Source organism: Papio anubis, chromosome 1 (genome assembly GCF_008728515.1).
Source record: "Papio anubis isolate 15944 chromosome 1, Panubis1.0, whole genome shotgun sequence".
NCBI lineage: Eukaryota > Metazoa > Chordata > Mammalia > Primates > Cercopithecidae > Papio > Papio anubis.
The window spans coordinates 160,568,316-160,586,233 of record NC_044976.1 but is presented as its reverse complement, the minus strand read 5'-3'; the positions used below and the strand labels follow the sequence as shown (position 1 = coordinate 160,586,233).

Here is a 17,918-nt window from a genome sequence, read left to right as displayed (position 1 = left end):
GATTCTCCTGCCTCAGTCTCCCGAGTAGCTGGGATTATAAGCATGTGCCACCATGCCTGGCTAATTTTTGTATTTTTAGTAGAGATGGGGTTTCACCATGTTGGCCAGGCTGGTCTCAAACACCTGATCTCAGGCAATCTGCCCGCCTTGGCCTCCCAAAGTGCTGGGATTACAGGCATGAACCATTGTGCTGGGCCTTTTTTTTTTTTTTTTTTTTTTAAGAGTCTTGGCTTTGGATTTCAATTTGTTTTCCTGAATAAGGGGTGCAGAGCCCCCACATGAGCTCCCGCTTCCTGAAAAGGAGCCCTTTCCCACTCTCTCTTCCAAGCTTTTCTCCAGTGACACACTCAGGGTCTTCCCAGGGTGCCCCACCCACTTCCTAGAGGCTCCATTCACATTGCCTGAGGGGTGCCACCAGATTCCCATTAGAGAATTAAAAAGCACTGTGCACAGGCGGGAGGTAGGACAAAAATCCTGCCCCAACAGTAGGGGCGAGAAGGGGCTTCTTGCTCCTTGGGCGAGTGGATGGATGCCCATTCTGTTGAAGGGTCACCCAATAGGGAGAAAGCGGAAGGCCCACCTCCCTCTCTCCTGCATTCTCCAGGAAAGTTCCGGAAGTCCCATATCCCTGGGGTGAGCATCTGGCAGCTGGTGGAGGAGATCCCTGAAGGCTGCAGCACGCCGGACTTTGAGCAAAAGCCCGTCACCTTGGCTCTGCCAGAGGGTAAGAGCCCAGAGGGGAGCTGTGGAGGGGAAGCAAGATTCCTGCTGTCCTACCTCCCAGGGGAGAGGGCTAGGGCACACACCTTCCTGGACACCCAGGCCCTACATCCATCACCAGACCATAGCCTAGCTCCCTCCTATCCTTAAGGGGGTACGTGCTTACCTGGAACCCTAGAAGTGACAAGGGGCCTGGGGAAAAGAGTGGATAAAGAGAATGAAGAGACAACATGCTATTCCAGTGTAAGAAATATCTGGGGGGCAAGGATGGAAAAATGCTAAATCGGGGAGCAGGGAAAGGTTGTGGTGTTTTCTGGTCCCTCTCTCCTCTCCTCAAAGCCACTGCTGCAGATAGGCACTATTAATACAGTTAAGGTGATTCCTCCCAATCCTCGCTTCCAGGCAGCAGCACCCGCAGTGGCTCACAGGCTGGGCTCAGGAAGGCCCTTCTAGAAGGCCACATAAGAAAGTGCCCAGAAAAGTGGTGGGAACAAAGGCTTATTGGGGAAAAAGTGGGAATTGGTGTTCTTTCCCCAACACACATCCCTGCAATAAATTTTAGTTCATAGCATCCTCGTAATAAGAAAAAGAATAGTATTTTATTTTTCTTTTTTCTATTATTATTATTATTATTATTATTATTAGAGACGGAGTTTTGCTCTTGTTGCCCAGGCTGGAGTGCAATAGCTCGATCTCAGCTCACTGCAACCTCCGCCTCGTGGGTTTAAGTGATTCTCCTGCCTTGGCCTCCCAAGTAGCTGGGATTATAGGCATGGGCCACCATGTCTGGCTAATTTTTTGGTATTTTTAGTAGAGACAGGGTTTCTCCATGTTGGTCAGGCTGGTCGCGAACTCCCGACCTCAGCTGATCCACCTGCCTTGGCCTCCCAAAGTGCTGGGATTATAGGCGTGAGCCACCGCACCTGGCCAAAGAATGGTATCTTATTTTTCTAAATCTGGAACAAGGTAATGAGAAATTGGGATGGGCCCTTGGGCCTTTAGTCTATATTGCTCTCTACTAAGATGTTCCTGGTGGGAGGCTGAGGGATTCTTTGAGGGCAGGCAGTTCCCAGGTCTCCATGCCAGGCATGGAGCTTGGGGTCTTTTCTGAGGTTGGAACCTATGTCTCAGCACCAGCTCCTTTGGGCACCAAATAGCCATTCTTTCCCGTGGTTGTGATTCCTCTTCCCTCTAGAGAGTAGGAATGGGAAGGGAACCCACAAAAATCTCTCTTTTTTTGAGATGGTATCTCACTCTGTCACCTAGGTTGGAGTGCAGTGACGTGATCTCTGCTCACTACAACCTCTGCTTCCAGGGTTCAAGCAATTTTCCTGCCTCAGCCTCCCAAGTAGATGGGATTACAGGCACGCACCACCACGCCTGGCTAATTTTTGTGTTTTTAGTAGAGATGGGGTTTCACCATGTTGGCCAGACTGCTCTCGAACTCCTGACTTCAGGCGATCTGCCCACCTTGGCCTCCCAAAGTGCTGGGATTACAGGCGTAAGCCCCTGTGCCCGGCCGGAACTCACAAAATCTCATTCCCTTCCTAGTCTTGGCAGAGCCTTCAGACTCCTTGCTCACCCACTCTCAAGAAAAGCCCCTCTCCCCTAAAGCCCTGCTGGCCTCCCCTTTCACCAGGGCCAGTCCACCTATCTCTTTCCCTCAAGCAGCCCAAGCTTCCGCAATACAGAAAGAGGAAGGACTGCCCTCTGGGTGCCTGGAATCTGCTGCTTTCCACTTGCCTGTTCCAAGTCCTGAGTCAAGGGGACCCAGGCCTGGCACCCTTTTTGGAAGGGGCTGTTGAAATACCTAGATGAGGAAGATGATGTAAATTAGAATTTAAATAAAGTATACAGTCACCTTCTCCCAAGTTATCAGTCTTCCTGCTCGTCTCTTCCTGCTGCAGGGAAAAATGCTATCTTTCGGGCTGTGGTCTGTGGGGAGCCCAGGCCCGAGGTGCATTGGCAGAACTCCAAAGGTGACCTCAGTGACTCCAGCAAGTACAAGATCTCCTCCAGCCCTGGCAGCAAGGAGCACGTGCTGCAGGTAATAACCATAGCTCTTCCCCCGACCAGAGTCTATTCATCTTTTCCCGTCCCCTTGAAGATCTCTTTGGCAGCCTTCAGGCCCTAGAGGAGTAAGACATACTCCTTGTTGAAGTTGAATCCATTCAACTCCATCTCGTGACTCAAAGTTGACTGAGCCAAGAATGGATCTGGCAGGCTCTCAGATACCTCTGCTGATAACCGGGAAGGTGGTGTAGATTGGAGCTTAAGAGCTCAAGCTCTGAAGTCAGACTGCTGGGGTTACAATCCCAGGCCCACCACCTTGGCTTTGGAAAGTCACTTTACTCTTTCTATCTCTGTCTCCTCATTTGTAAAAATGGGGTAATAACAGGACCTGCTTTAAGGAGTTGTTATGAGTTGTTGTTGTTGTTGAGACAGATCTCGCTATGTTGCCCAGGCTGGAGTGCAATGGCATGATCTTGGCTCACTGCAACCTCCGCCTCCCGGGTTCAAGCGATTCTCCTGCTTCGGCCTCCCAAGTAGCTGGGATCATAGGCATGCGCCTTCACGCCCAGCTGATTTTTGTATTTTTAGTAGAGAAGGGGTTTCACCATGTTGGCCAGGCTAGCCTTGAACTCCTGACCAACGGTGATCTGTCTGCCTTGGCCTCCCAAAGTGCTGGGATTACAGAATGAGCCACTGTGCCTGGCCAGGAGCTGCTATGAGGATGAAAGTTTTATGTAAAGTGTCTAGCTAGTGCCTGGCCTATAGTGAGTACTCAATCAATCTTGGCTAATCTGAGCAATACTATAAATACTAACTATGGGATACCTACTATGTGCCAGGCCCTACTATGTCCCAGGGGCTAAACATTTGACATAGATTATATATTTAATTCTAATCATTCACCACTTTTTTGAGGAATTATATTCCCATCTTATAAATGAAGAAACTGAAGTTGAGAGAAGTTAGATAACTTGCTCAAGGTCCCACAGCCAGTAATACAGGACAGAGACTGTTTTCAGGCCCAGATCCATCTGACCCCAAAATCACACTCTTTCTACTATGCTACATTGTCTCTGATGGCAAAGAATCGGTACATCCACCCTCTGTCCCGAACCAGGTTTTTGTTTTGAGATCTGTCTTTCCTGATAAAGACTATGAGCTCCATAAGGACTAGGACCATGTCTTAATCACTTTATACCCCCAACACATAGCCGTGTCTAGTAAATGGAGGAAGGGGACATGGTAGCCCTGCTCCTCTGCCCTTGGCCTTTCTGCAGATCAACAAGCTGACAGGTGAGGACACGGATCTGTACCGCTGCACAGCAGTAAATATGTACGGAGAGGCCACGTGCTCAGCGAGACTCACCGTCATTGAAGGTGGGCTTTTCCCTGAGCTTGTCTCATCAGTGCACAGGGCAGAGAGCCCACAGAGGAATCAGAGGCCCCGTGGCTAGTGAGGGAGGGGAGCAGAGGGGAGGGAGGCCCACTGAGGCTGCCGCCGCTGCTGCAGCCCCACCTTGTGCTGGGCCCCCGGCTTCATCCACATGCACACTGAAGTCTGCATGTGTTTAAAAAGGCACACCTTGGCAGATGCTCTGAAGGATATTCTCTTGGCCCAGTAAATGAGCAGGACCTGAAAGCTGGCTTCTAGTCCTAGAGCTTCTGCTAACTCATTGAATGGGCTTTATTTTCCTCTCTGGGTCTCAGTTTCTCCACCGTGCAAAGGATATTTGTATATTTTGGACAGGCCTATGCCAGAGTTAACAAACAGGTCATGCAAAGGCCAAATTCTCCCTCAGACGTGTATTTGGGCGTGCGTGGTATTTGAAATTTTAAAAATTGTCAACCTGTAGTAATTAAAAGGTAGTAATTAAAATATCTCTTGAGGAAGCAGGTCTAGTCCCGCCATTGATTATGCTTACAATTGATCTGCCTACAAGTAACAGAAAATCCTACTAAGAGTAGCCTAAGAAATAAAGATATTTCATTCCTTCATATAAGAAGTTTTGCAAATGGTGTCCAGGGCTCATACCACAGCTCACGGCTGCCATCAGACAGCTGATTCCTTTGGTCCCACTGCTCTGCCATCCTTAGCAGATTGGCTTATCACCTCATGGCCATAAGAGGGCCATGGCAGATCCAAACCTAATCCATGTTCAAGGTAGGAAGGTGGAAGAGGTGGCTCAGGTCCATCTGCCTCTCTTATTTTTATTTTTATATTTTTGAGATGGAGTCTCGCTCCATCACACAGGCTGGAGTGCAGTGGCGCAATCTTGGCTCACTGCAACCTCTGCCTCCCAGGTTCAAGCCACTCTCCAGCCTCAGCCCCCTGAGTAGCTGGGATTACAGGTGTGCGCCACCACGCCTGCCTAATTTTTGTATTTTTAATTGAAACAGGGTTTCACCATATTGGCTAGGCTGTTCTCAAACTTCTGACCTCAGGTGACCCGCCCTCCTCAGCCTGCCAAAGTGCTGGGATTATAGGCATGAGCCACTGTGCCTGGCCTTTTATTTTTTATTTTTTGAGACCTGTTGCCCAGGCTGGAGTGCAGTGGTATGATTATGGCTCACTGCAGACTTGACCTCCCAGGACCAAGTGATCCTCCCACCTCAGCCTCCCAAGTAACTGGGACTACATGCATGCGTCATCACACCCAGCTAATTTTTTGATTTTTTTTTTTTTTTTCTGCAGAGGTGGGGTCTCCCTATGTTGCCCAGGCTGGTCTGGAACTCTTGGGCTCAAGCTATCCTCCCACTTTGGCCTCCCAAAGTGCTGGGATTATAGGCATGAAACACCATGACCAGCCCATCCACCTTTTTTATAGAGGAAGCAAAGGCTTTCTCAGAAATTCCTGGAGCTCATTGGTCAGGACGGTGTCACATGAGCACTGCTAGTTGCAAGGGAAGCTGGGAAGGCGAGTGTTTAGCTTTTTCAGCCTCTCTAGTGGAAGCAGATGATGAGGATTACAAATGGCTGCAGGAGTAGCCAAACAGCAGTGTCTGACCTATTTGGTAATATTGGGCTTATACCCTGATACGGCAGCTCCCAGGTGGAGTGAAAGAGCAGCTGCCCCTTTAGATACTCTTGAGTTTGTTGTGGTTGCCAATGTCTGCTTCACGCATTTCTGCCACCTCCCTGGCCCCTGTGGACACATGACTGGGCCTCCTCTGCATGAGATGATGCTTAGGTTGGTCCCCTTGGTCATGGGTAAGGCTCTGGGGTAAAAAAGCTTATGATGGACAGACCCTCCATCCTGCTCCATCCCTCTTGCTGGGATCATCCACGCCTTAGAGGACAGTGGGGAGAGCAGGGCTCTGGGACTCCATCAGTTTCTCAGGAAGACCGTCAACGTGTCTTACTTCTCTCCCTGCTTGTCCACATCGACTCCTTCCTCTCCTCCCTGGATGATCCAGTTGGCTTTCGGAAGAATCGGAAGAGACACAAGGAACCACAGGAAGGTAGGCAGATTTGTCAGAAATCTCCTTGGGGCCTGTAAGAGATAGACTACTCCTTTCCTGGTGTTCCCTGCCTGGTTGAGCCACCATGCACACCTTGTGAGTCACCACCAGTCTTCAGGAGAGCCCCTTCCAAAGGCTTGGTTGTCAGCATGGGCACACAGAAAAGCCCTGCATCAACCCTCAGGCATCCCACCTGGGACTGAGGCCTCATTCCTGCTCCTTTTCCAGACCTCAGGAAGGAGCTGATGGACTTCCGGAAGTTGCTGAAAAAGAGGTGGGTTTGGGCCTGTCCATGAGGGATTTTGGAGCCTCCCATAGTATTCACTCCCTACTATTTCCATAAGTAAGCTGGGCTTGGGCCGCACCTCCACCCAACACAGCAGGGAGCTAGACTGCCTGTAGCAGATGGGAGGATGGGAAGGGGACTGAACTGGGAATTCTGGATCTAGCTCTGCCATTTCAAAGCTCTATATCCTTGAGTTAATCATCTCTCCTCTGATTTCCTCCTTTGCAAAATGTGGTGGTCCACTGGAACAATGATGTAACTTTTTTTTTTTAAAGCAACAGAACAATGCAACACCCACTTTCCCCAGACATCTTACTTAGAAATCTACAATACAGGTTGTTAGAAGCATTTCTCCTGACAGTTGTGGGGTGAGGCTGAGGCTCGCCCCACACATCTCTGAATCTTTCTGGCCCCAAAAGTGGTCAGTCCCAGAGATTCCAGGCTCTGTATTTCCTTGAGTGCAGATAGAGCAGCTTCCTAGAACTACTTGGGGCACCAGAGCCAGGTGGCCAACAAAGGAGCAGGGGTTCCTCTGGCCTCTGACCGGCTGGCCTTGCTCCCCAGGGCCCCACCAGCCCCTGAGAAAAAGATAGACCTTGAGCAGGTATGGCAGCTGCTGATGACGGCAGACAGGAAGGACTACGAACAGATCTGCATGAAGTACGGCATCGTCGACTACCGTGGCATGCTGCGCAAGCTACAGGAGATGAAGAAGGAGCAGGAGGACAAGATGGCACAGGTGCCTCACTCCATGGCCACCCCTCACTCCATGCCCACCCCACACACCTGAACCACAGGTGCCTCACCCCATGCCCACCCCTCACATCTGGACCATAGGTGCCTCACACCTGGAGGTGGGCTTGGAGGCAGAACTTAGGAAACCAAGTATGATCGAGGGGCCTGTCTCCATCTAGTCCCCAATGGGGTATCTGGCTAAGGCCTTGGGATCCCAGGTTGGTGTCCTGCCTTTGCAACCTGGTTCTGATACTTACTAAACTCTGGAGCTTTGGAAGAGTTAGGGCCTCTGTATCTTGGATTCTTCATCTGTAAAATGGGAATTATAGTCATGCCTACCTCGCAGGGTTATTGGGAGGATAATGAGAGAATGTACTTAAAGTACTTAGCTTAGTGCCTGATACGTGGTAAGGGCTTGATTTTTGCTATCATTATCATTGTCACCAGATTGGGGGGGGGAGGTACCTTGTTGGTTTATTTCTCCTTTTTTTTTTTGAGATGGAGTCTCACTCTGTTGCCCAGGCTGGAGTGCAGTAGCACAATCTTGGCTCACTGCAAGTTCCGCCTCCTGGGTTCACGCCATTCTCCTGCCTCAGCCTTCTGAGTAGCTGGGACTACAGGCGCCTGCCACCACGCCCGGCTAACTTTTTGTATTTTTAGTAGAGATGGGGTTTCACCGTGTTAGCCAGGATGGTCTCAATCTCCTGAACTCGTGATCTGCCCGCCTCGGCCTCCCAAAGTGCTGGGATTACAGGCATGAGCCACCGCGCCCAGCTACCTGGTTTATTTCTAAAGGCTTTCATGGAAGGGAATTTTACAGTTCCCATTAGCACTCTGATCCCAGAATCTTATCAGCTGTACAGGAATTTCTTCCCTGTGTCTAACTTAACTATAACATAAGTCTAATTTTTCGTCTGAAAATAGAAAACAACTCGTTTTCATTATCCTGAAAATAGTATCTTTTCCCCTTGAAGGATAAATTTCCTTACACCTAGGGTCTCAGCCTTCTCTCCTCAAAGCTTTCTCATTGGCTTTGACACAGGACCCAGCACAGAGCTTTGCACACAGTAGGTGTTCAACTAATGTTTGTTAGAAGTACAGATGAATTGAAATGCCCTACTGAGTTCTAGCACCTGGGCACCTGGGGTCTTTTCTTGGTTGTCTTCTTGATCTGATCTCTCATCTTGGAGAATTTCCTTCCTTGAGGGGCTTACTTTTCCCCACTTGTAAAAGGGGCCAATGCATGCTCATCTGGGACGCTGTGGGCCTGGGATGGTACCAGGACCTATGAGGGTTTGGAGTGCCCCGAAGAGAGAACTTCATGAACTCTCCTGGTGGGTTTGTCTGCTTTGTAGTACATCAACGCCATCTCCAGCTTAAGACACATCAGGGTCACCAAGGATGGGATTGCAAAGTTTGACCTGGAGCTGGATCTCAAGGATTCTCAGAGCAAGATTTACCTGTATAAGGTGAGGCTGGAGGGGCTATGAGTAGGGGGATCTGGCAGGGATGCTGCAGGACTAGTGGGGAGAGAACTGTGGGTACCCTGGATTCCTCCATGGGAACAACCAGAGCACATAAATGGTGAGCCCCTCATCCCATGGAGTTCCTGGTTGGAGTTGGGCCAAACCCTGGTGTAGACCATCCATCCACAAGGGCTTCTTATCTCACACTGAGCAACCAGTCTCTCCAGCTGGGCATGTGACTCTCTGTAAATTGTGTCTAACACCAGACCATGGGGGTGAAAAGAGGGTTCTGAGAAAGTGCACCCCTTTCCATCTGAGCTTTCTTTCCAGAGACTTCATACGTCCCTACTTGGGCTCTAGGAGTAGTTACCTGCCAACCAGATGGGGGCAGCAGCAGGTGGGGAGGTGCTGGTAAAATTTGGCTAGTTCTGTAGCCAGACTCGTCCAGCTTCATCACTTATAAGCTGTGTGACCTCAGACAAGATACTTATCTTCCCCGTGCCTCAGTTTCCTCATTTGTGAACTGGGGATAATATAGGACCCGCCTCACGGTGTACTGCAGCGCTAAATGACATCATGCGTGACTTGCCCCTCCCTTCACCTCTCTGCTCATTCCTGCTTCTCTTCCCCTTGTCCCTCTGTTCCTGCCCCACTGGCCTCATCCCTGTTCCTTTGCCCCAGCTGTTCCCTCTGCTTGGCATGCTCATCCCTGATATCAACAGGGCTCATTCCTTTATGGCAGAGAGCCTTCCCTTGGCCACTCTGTGTGATTCCACTATGTCCCTCCAGCCCCGTCCTAGCACTCAGGAGCCCTGGACCCATATCTACCTTTTTGTTCCCTGGTTCTCTCTTCTCTTTATTTCTCTCTGTCTCTTCCTTCTTTCCTTTTTTCCTTTTCTCTCTCTCTTCCTTCTTTCCTTCCTTGCTTCCTTTTTTTCCTTTTCTTTCTTTCTTTTTCTTTCTTTCCCTTCCTTTCTTTCTTTTCTTTTCTTTTCTTTTCTCTTTTCTTTTCTTTTCTTTTCTTTTCTTTCCTTTTCTTTTCTTTTCTTTTTTTTTCTTTCTTTCTTTCTTTCTTTCTTTCTTTCCTTCCTTCCTTCCTTCCTTCCTTCCTTCCTTCCTTCCTTCCTTCTTCCCTCTCTTTCTCTCTCTTTCTTTTCTTCTACAGGGTCTTACTCTGTTGCCCAGGCTGGAGTGCAGTGGTGCAATCTCAGCTCACTGAAACCTCTCCCTCCCAGGTTCAATCAATTCTCCCGCCTCGGACTCCCGAGTAGCTGGGATTACAGGTGTTTGCCACCACACCCAGCTAATTTTTCATATTTTCAGTACAGATGGGGTTTCACCATGTTTTCCAGGCTGGTCTTGAACTCCTGACCTCAAGTGATTCACCCGCCTCAGCCTCCCAAAGTGCTGGGATTACATGCATGAGCCATCACGCCCGGCCAGTTCTATTTCTTTCTAACATAAATTATTTACTTATTTATGACATTTATCATTTATATTTTTCCCCCATAGGATTTTAGCTAGTGAGAGCAGGAATCTTTTTTTAGGCATTGATGTGTCCTAAGTACCTAAAACAGTGCCTGGCACACAGTGGGCCCCTAATAAGTATTAGCTGTTGTTAATATTCAGCAAGTAGCAAACCTATCTAGGGCTTAAAGTAGGTATGCATATAGATTACTGGGTTTGTAGAGCCTTATGGATATCTGATGGTATTCTCTGCAAGTTCCTGTTGGTGAATAAGTTGAGCTAGGGCCCGTGGGCCATTGGTGTCATGTCCAGCCTCCCCTGCTATCCTCGCAGGGCTGCTGGGGAGTAACTCTACTCATAGCCTGAGCTGGAATGTCAGCAACTTCAGGTGCCCCTTTGTATAACACTTGCAGACTTTTCACTCCATGGACATTCCTAGAGCATAGATTCCCATCCAGCTCACAATCCCTGTTCCCATGTCCTCCAGGCCCTGCTGTCCACCCCATCCCAGCTCCTCTATGGTTCCAGGAATCTGTTGTCTGGTGATTGGACCTGTGGGAGAAAACTGCTGGTTATAGCCAGAATGGGACTGGGGCAGGAAGCACTGAGGACCCGTGGAGGCCCACCTCCTCTTCCTTTTCCGGCCTTAGGATGGTGAGATGATCCCCTATGGCTTCAACAACCAGACCAAGCACTGTCTGCGCCGGCTGGGAAAGCGTTATGAGTTCCAGATCCAAGACTTGAGGCCTGAGGACTCTGGCATTTACCAGGTCAAGGTGGAGGATGCTGTGGTCTTCTCCACAGAACTGGAGGCCAGTGGTGAGTGGTCTACACTGCCGAAGTTGGAGTCGGGGAGATCTATGAGAAGTGGAGTCCATGTTGGTGCAATGTGTGTGTCGGGGGGTAAATGTGATGTGGCCCCAGCTGCAAAGACAATTGGGAGACGGACACATACCTAGATGGCCAAATTTTGATGCTTTCTGTTTTCCAAAGCCTCGGTGCAAGTTATCTCTCCTGGTGCTGAGCTGGGTTCTACTGAATTACCGTCACAGACACAGAACATATGTGTCATGCCTCTGCTCAGACCTTCTGCAGCCACCAATTATTTTCAGATCAGATCCAGACTAATTGCATAGCCTCTAGAACTCCTTTCTGTTGCATGTCCTCATCTCCCACAAAGCCCTAGCAAGAATCTCTGGGTTAGGCATCCTCGCGCTCCATACAGACCTTTCCTTTTCTGCTTCCTGTGTTCCTTCCCTATCTAGGAACTGCCACTCCTCCTTCATCAGACTCTGTGCCATCCCCATGAGTACCTGTGTCCATATCACTCTCAGAGCAACCTGCCAGCTCAAGGGGGTTCTTGAAAGGACAAGGAGAGGCCTGGGGAAGGGAGCATGTCCTAAGAACATGGCTAAATCGAGGTTGGGGGAGAGAAAAGGGGGTTATGTGTCCCAGCAGTGGGGAGGTGCCCAGATGGGACTTTGAGAAGCCTGAAAACAGTGCAGTTTGGGAAAAGGAGTGCGGGTTTGGGAGTCAGCCAGACCCTGGTGTGAATCTTGGTTTCTCTTAACTGCATAAGACTGGAGCAAGTTATTTAACTTTTTAAGCCTCAGTTTTCTCACCTGTAAGAAGAAATTAATAATACTTACCTGGGGGTAAGCAATTATTACTTGGATGAATAAGATAAAGGATGAATAAGATAAAGTACTGGCTCTTAGCATAGTGGTTTTCTTCATGCATCCACCTTGTCCCCAAATAGAACTTTTGGGTTTAGAAGTATGGAATCCTAGAGTTGAAAATAAGCCTTATTGCTCATAATTCTAACCCCTCATTTTATGTAGGGGAAATTGATACCTGAGGTCCAGAGGCGACCTATCCCAGGTAACACAGGGAGTTTGTGGCTGAGCTGGTCTAAGCCAGGATTTCTGAACGGCCAGCCTTGCCGCCTCAGGTCACACTGTGTCATACCATCAAGCTGATATCCCCATTCCTGCTTCCCTGGCAGCCATACCCCCAAGAGTGGTGGTCCCACTGGCGGAGACCCACTGTGAGGAGCATGGTGACGCAGTCTTCGAATGTACCTTCTCCAGCCCCTGCCCTAGTGCAGCCTGGCATTTCCGGCACCGGCTACTCCACCCCAGTGACAAATATGAAGTGTTTGTGTCCCCCGACGGGCTGACCCACCGGCTGGTGGTGAGGGGCGCCCGTTTCTCAGACATGGGCCCCTACTCGCTGGGCACTGGGCTCTACACTTCCAGCGCCTGGCTGGTGGTTGAAGGTGAGTGCTTCACATCTCTGTCTTTCTCTGCCTCCAGGGAAGACCTCGGGGCTGCGGAGGCATGAGGAAGGTGAGGCAGTGGGATTTCCTCTGGTCAGCCATTTGCTCTGGAACGATTCCTTTGCTCAGAGAGAATAAGGAAGGCTCCTTAGATTATTCTCCACCCATTGCTGTGCAGACTTTCATGGCCAACCCAACCCTTCTCAGCTGTGTCTGCTCCACTGGGTCTCTTGGAATTACTCTGGGGCACAGATGGCTCTAGGGTCCTAGGCAGCCTTGGGACAGTGGCCCAGGTTCAGTCTGGGTGAGAAGGCCCTGCACCAGACCAGAGCGCACTCTCAAACCTCCCTGGGGATTGAAATTTGGGTTCAAGATGTTCCCAGGAAAGTGTAAATTGGACATAAGTAAGGCAGGTGATAGAGCAAGTTGATATTTTAAAAACCATGCACCTGCTGCGGCAGTTTGATGAACAAATGACTTTTGGCTTATGCATTTTCTCCAAAATCCTCAAGAAGCCTGTAGCAGGGTGGCCTGTGGGTATGGGACTGGGGGAGGTGGTGATGGGATTCACCCATCCATCCCTGGAACACCCTGGCTGCCTTGCCAGGTGGTCAGCTTGCTTCTCTCCTGGGGAAGCGTAGGTCAGGCAAGCAGCTGGGCTCAGGCAGGTGCTTTGGCCAGATTTAACAGGAGTTTTGGTACTTTCTCTTGTCTCTCCATGTGGGCACTGATCTTCCATATGAATAAACACTCACCGAAGCTGGGAAGGATAAAGACCTTCAGTCCACAAGTGCTGACCACCAGCTACAGAGGCAAGGAGCCCAAGCCTCAGGAGCAGAAGAGTCTGGGAGCATCAACAGCCAGGGAGAGAAATTCAGAGAGCAGGACCCCAGTGGGGGCTCGCTTGAGGGGGCAGGGATGGCTTCTGGGTTCCAGCACATAGCCAGCCCAGACAGGGATGGCCTTGGCAGACATGGCTACTCCTTGATGGAGGACAAGGGGGCAGCTGACTCAGCCTGGGGCCCTGGACAGGAAGGCGAAGGCTTTCTAGAAACAGAGGGAAGTGGAGTCACTCTTTCCAGGGAAAGTCAATCTGGCAGAGAGGGAGGCTGGGCTGAAAGCCTTGCAGAGAGGCCCTATCTACAGGGAGAGAGCTCAGAATCAGGGTTGGGCCTCCCAGAAAAACGACAGCAAGATCGTGGCAGAGACAGCAATGGTGATGAATGCTGGAGGACAGCAGGAGGCTGGGAGGCTGGGTCCAGTCCGCTTCAGGCTGGAGGACTGGAGAGCAGCAGGGAAGGAAAGGAGCATAGAGGGGATAGTGGAAGACAACTGGATAGGCACGCCCCGGAGCAACTGTGGGATGCTCAACTGAGACCTGGGAGAGGAAAGAGTGACATGCAGGGCTACGAGTCTGATTCTGTAGGGTCCTGGCCAAGAGGAAAGCAGATAAAGATTTCACAGGGTGACAGCTTGGCTGAGATGGACAGAGGGGATGCTCCAAATAGGGAAAGAAGGAGAGGAGTAGTAGTGTGGGGTAGTGGGACTGGCCTGGGAGAAGCTGCAGACAGCAATGGGGCGGGAGGTCCTGGCACCCTGGAGTTTACTGGAGGAAGAGGTTCTGGCTCCAAGGCAGGTATGGGCCCTGAATCCTGGGATTCTCAGGGAGGTAGACATACTGACTATGGGGAAGCCTGGGGCTACTGGGAGTCAGGAGAGTTTCTAGGACAGACACTTGGAGGCAAGGACTTCCAGGAACCATCAATATCAGGTGGTAGAAAATTCCTTCTGGGAGATGGGAGTCCTGAGATCAAAGCTGAGGACTCACTGCAGGAGGCAGATGGTCTGTGCAGGGGGGAATCTGTAGTTGGAGGAAGTGTCTACAAAACTGGCCCTGGAGGCCCAGGAGACCCCAGAGGCTGCGAAGGTGGCCTACAGAAGCTCAGGGGAAGGGATGACCAGGAAACAGCTTGGGCCTCAGGTGAGATAGGGGATGACCCCAGAAGCTTTCAGTCTTCCCAGGAGTGGACAGCAGGTCACAGAGCAGCAGGGGGTGTTGGCAGAATAGAATCTAAGGGCACAAGTCCTTGGGATGACACACCATCTAGCCTCAGAAAAACTGGAGCCCACTATGGGTCTGGAGTGCTGGGACCCAGTGGAGGGCAAGAGGGTATGGGTGGTACCCAGGTGGCTGGACTGACAGAGTCTGGTCAGGGGGTGGATGCCAGAAGCTGTGGGCTAAGTAGGTCTCCAGGCCTGGGTGCTCAGGGATCTGGGGGGATACTAGGAGATACAGAAGGATTAAGAGGTCCTGGGTCAATAGGGTCTGAACCAGATTTCTGGAATGGGTCAGGGAGCTCCAGAGTAAAAGGACCCAGAGGCTATAAGGATGACTTGGAAGGTCCTGGGAGAATGGAATCTAGGTACGAGGGTGGCTTAGGATATTCTAGGGGAATAGGCCCTAAAAGCGGGGCTGGTTACAGCTATGGCTCAGGGGTTCCAGGAGAAATGGGGTCTGGCCATGGTGCTGGTTGTAGAGTTTCCCCTAGGGCACCTGCGGGAATGGAGTCTGAGGAAGGGGGTACATACAGGAATGGCTCTGGGGTGCCTGGTGGAGTGTGGTCAGGAAACGAAGATTCTGGCCCTGCAGGAGGAGGGTCTGGGAGAGTTGCCAGTCTTAAGAATGGCTCAGGTGGTCCTGATGGAGCACCCGTGGATGACATCAGGAATTGGGCCTCTGCACGCCAGGGCAGCATGGGCCCTAGGGGAGGGCACCATTCAGATGGCAGCCTAGGGAGTCCTGAGATGATGGGGTCTGCAGGTAGAGGTGGTCTCAAGGCCCCTGGAGTAGTGGAGACTGTTGGAATGGGATGTGTGGAAGCAGAACCAGAGAGCTCTGGAAGAATAAGGCCTTGGAGTCAGACTGGCTTCAGAGCCTCAGAGGCCCTGGAGGCCTTTGGAGAAGGAGGCTATGAAGATGGCTCTGGGGGTCCAGAAGCCATGGAACCAGGGTCTCTGAGGGCAGGGAGCAAAGTGGGTGAGGGGGATGGGACAAGATGCCCTGGTGCTAGGGCCTCTGGAGCTGGAGCTGGTTACAGGAATGATACCAGGCACCCTGAGGCACTCGCACCTCACACTGGGGCTGCTTCTGAGAGCCAGTGGGCTTATGGGGCTGTAAATGTGCTGGGTTATGAGGATAGATCAGAACTTCCAGGGCCTCAGGGAACTGGGGTCAGAACAGCCTATGGAGGAGGGTCAAGGGGCCTTGGGCCTAGGAGTACAGGACCAGGGGGTGAGGCAGCCTTTAGAGAGAGGTCAGGGGACCTCCAAGGAATGGGATCAGCAGATGGGCCGGGTTGTAGGAAGGGTATTGGGAGTTCGGGGGAAATGGGGTCAGTGGATAAGGAAGGTTACAGGGAAGATTTGGGGACTCCTGAGAATATGGGTTCGGGGAGCAAGGCTGCTTATAGGGATGGTGTAGGGGGTTCTGGGGCAATGGGGTCAATGGATGAAGCAGATTATAGGAAAGATTTAGGGGCTCCTGAAGGAATAAGTTCAGGGAGCAAGGCAGATTATAGGGGTGGTTTAAAGGGTTCCAGGGAAATGGGGCCAATGGATGAAGCAGATTATAGGAAAGATTTGGGGGTTCCTGAGGGAATGGGTGCAGATTATAGGGATGGCTTAAGGGGTCCTGGGGAGATGGGGTCAGTGGATGAACCAGGTCATAGGAATGGGACTGGAGGTTATGGGGAAATGGGGTCGCGTTATAGGGAGGATGTGGGGGCTCCTGAGGGAATGGGCACAGGGAGCAAGGCAGGTTATAGCGATGGCTTAAGGAGTTCTGGAGAAATGAGGTCAATGGATGAGGCAGGTTATAGGAAAAATTTGGGAGCTCCTGAGGGAATGGATTCAGGGAGCAAGGCAGGTTACAGGGGTGGTTTAAGGGGTTCTGGGAAAATGAGGGTTGTGAGTGAGTAGAGGCAGGCTCTAGGAAAGATTTAGGGGTTTCTGAGGGAGTGGGTTCAGGGAGTAAGGCAGGTTTTGGTTTTAGGGATGGTTTAGGGGGTTCTGGGGAAATGGGGTCAGTGGATGAGGCAGGTTACAGGAAGGATTTGGGGGCTCCTAAGGGAATGGGTTCAGGGAGTAAGGCAGGTTTTAGGGATGGTTTAGGGGGTTCTGGGGAAATGGGGTCAGTGTATGAGGCAGGCTACAGGAAGGATTTGGGGGTTTCTGAGGAAGTGGGTTCAGGGAGTAAGGCAGGTTTTAGGGATGGTTTAGGGGGTTCTGGGGAAATGGGGTCAGTGGATGAGGCAGGTTACAGGAAGGATTTGGGGCTCCTAAGGGGAATGGGATTCAAGGAAATAAAGAGCAAGGATTTTAGTTTAAGGATAAGTTTAAAGGAGTTCACAGAAATGCGAGGTCAGTGGATGAGGCAAGGGCTACAGGGAAGAAGTTTAGAGGGGCTCTAAAGGGGAATGGGAGTTCAGGGAGTAAAGGCAGGTTTGGTTTTAAAGGGATGGTTTAGGGGTTCTGCAGGGGAAATGGGGTCAGTGGATGGGGCAGGGTTACAGGGAAGGTTGGGGGCTCAGGGGAATGGGTTCAGGGGAGTAGGGGCAGGTTTTGGTTTAAAGGATGGTTTAGAGGGGTTCTAGAATGGGAGTCAGTGGATGGGCAGATTCTAGGAAGTTAGGGGGCTCCTGAGGGAATGGGTTCAGGGAGTAAGGCAGGTTTAGGGATGGTTTAGGGGGTTCTGGGGAAATGGGGTCAGTGGATGAGGCAGGTTACAGGAAGGATTTGGGGGCTCCTAAGGGAATGGGTTCAGGGAGTAAGGCAGGTTTTAGGGATGGTTTAGGGGTTCTGGGGAAATGGGGTCAGTGGATGAGGCAGGCTACAGGAAGGAGTTGGGGGTTTCTGAGGGAGTGGGTTCAGGGAGTAAGGCAGGTTTTAGGGATGGTTTAGGGGGTTCTGGGGGGATGGGGTCCGGTGGATGGGGCAGGCTGCAGGGAAGGGATTTGGGGGCTCTAAGGGGAATGGGAGGTTCCAGGGGAGTAAGGCAGGTTTTGGTTTTAGGGATGGTTTAGGGGGTTCTGGAGAAATGGGGTCAGTGGATGAGGCAGGCTACAGGAAGGATTTGGGGGCTCCTAAGGGAATGGGTTCAGGGAGTAAGGCAGGTTTTGGTTTTAGGGATGGTTTAGGGGGTTCTGGGGAAATGGGGTCAGTGGATGAGGCAGGCTACAGGAAGGTTGCAGGGGCTCCCTAAGGGGAATGGGTTCAGGGGAGTGGGAGGCGGGGTTTGGTTTTGGGGATGGTTTGGGGTTTGCAGGGGAGTGGGGGTCGGTGGATGGGGCGGGTTACAGGGAGGATTTGGGGGGCTCCTAAAGGGATAGGTTCAGGGGAGTAAAGGCAGGTTTTAGGGATGGTTTAGGGGATTCTGGGGAAATGGGGTCCAGTGGATTGGGGCAGGTTATAGAAAGGTTTTGGGAGCTCCTGAGGG

General features: G+C 51.1%; 1 protein-coding gene across 1 annotated transcript in view; it reads left to right on the top strand.

The window, feature by feature from the left end:
• The first annotated feature begins 234 nt into the window (after window positions 1-234).
• IGFN1 (immunoglobulin like and fibronectin type III domain containing 1) overlaps window positions 235-17,918 on the top strand; it is a 33,106-nt gene continuing 15,422 nt past the window's right edge. The window contains exons 1-10 of the mRNA XM_031657265.1: window positions 235-724; window positions 2,628-2,767; window positions 4,011-4,110; window positions 6,148-6,192; window positions 6,421-6,466; window positions 7,043-7,217; window positions 8,569-8,682; window positions 10,797-10,965; window positions 12,152-12,424; window positions 13,185-13,236. Coding sequence (XP_031513125.1) covers window positions 526-724; window positions 2,628-2,767; window positions 4,011-4,110; window positions 6,148-6,192; window positions 6,421-6,466; window positions 7,043-7,217; window positions 8,569-8,682; window positions 10,797-10,965; window positions 12,152-12,424; window positions 13,185-13,236 — 1,313 coding nt within the window. The 5' untranslated portion in view covers window positions 235-525. The remainder of the gene's footprint in view (window positions 725-2,627; window positions 2,768-4,010; window positions 4,111-6,147; window positions 6,193-6,420; window positions 6,467-7,042; window positions 7,218-8,568; window positions 8,683-10,796; window positions 10,966-12,151; window positions 12,425-13,184; window positions 13,237-17,918) is intronic.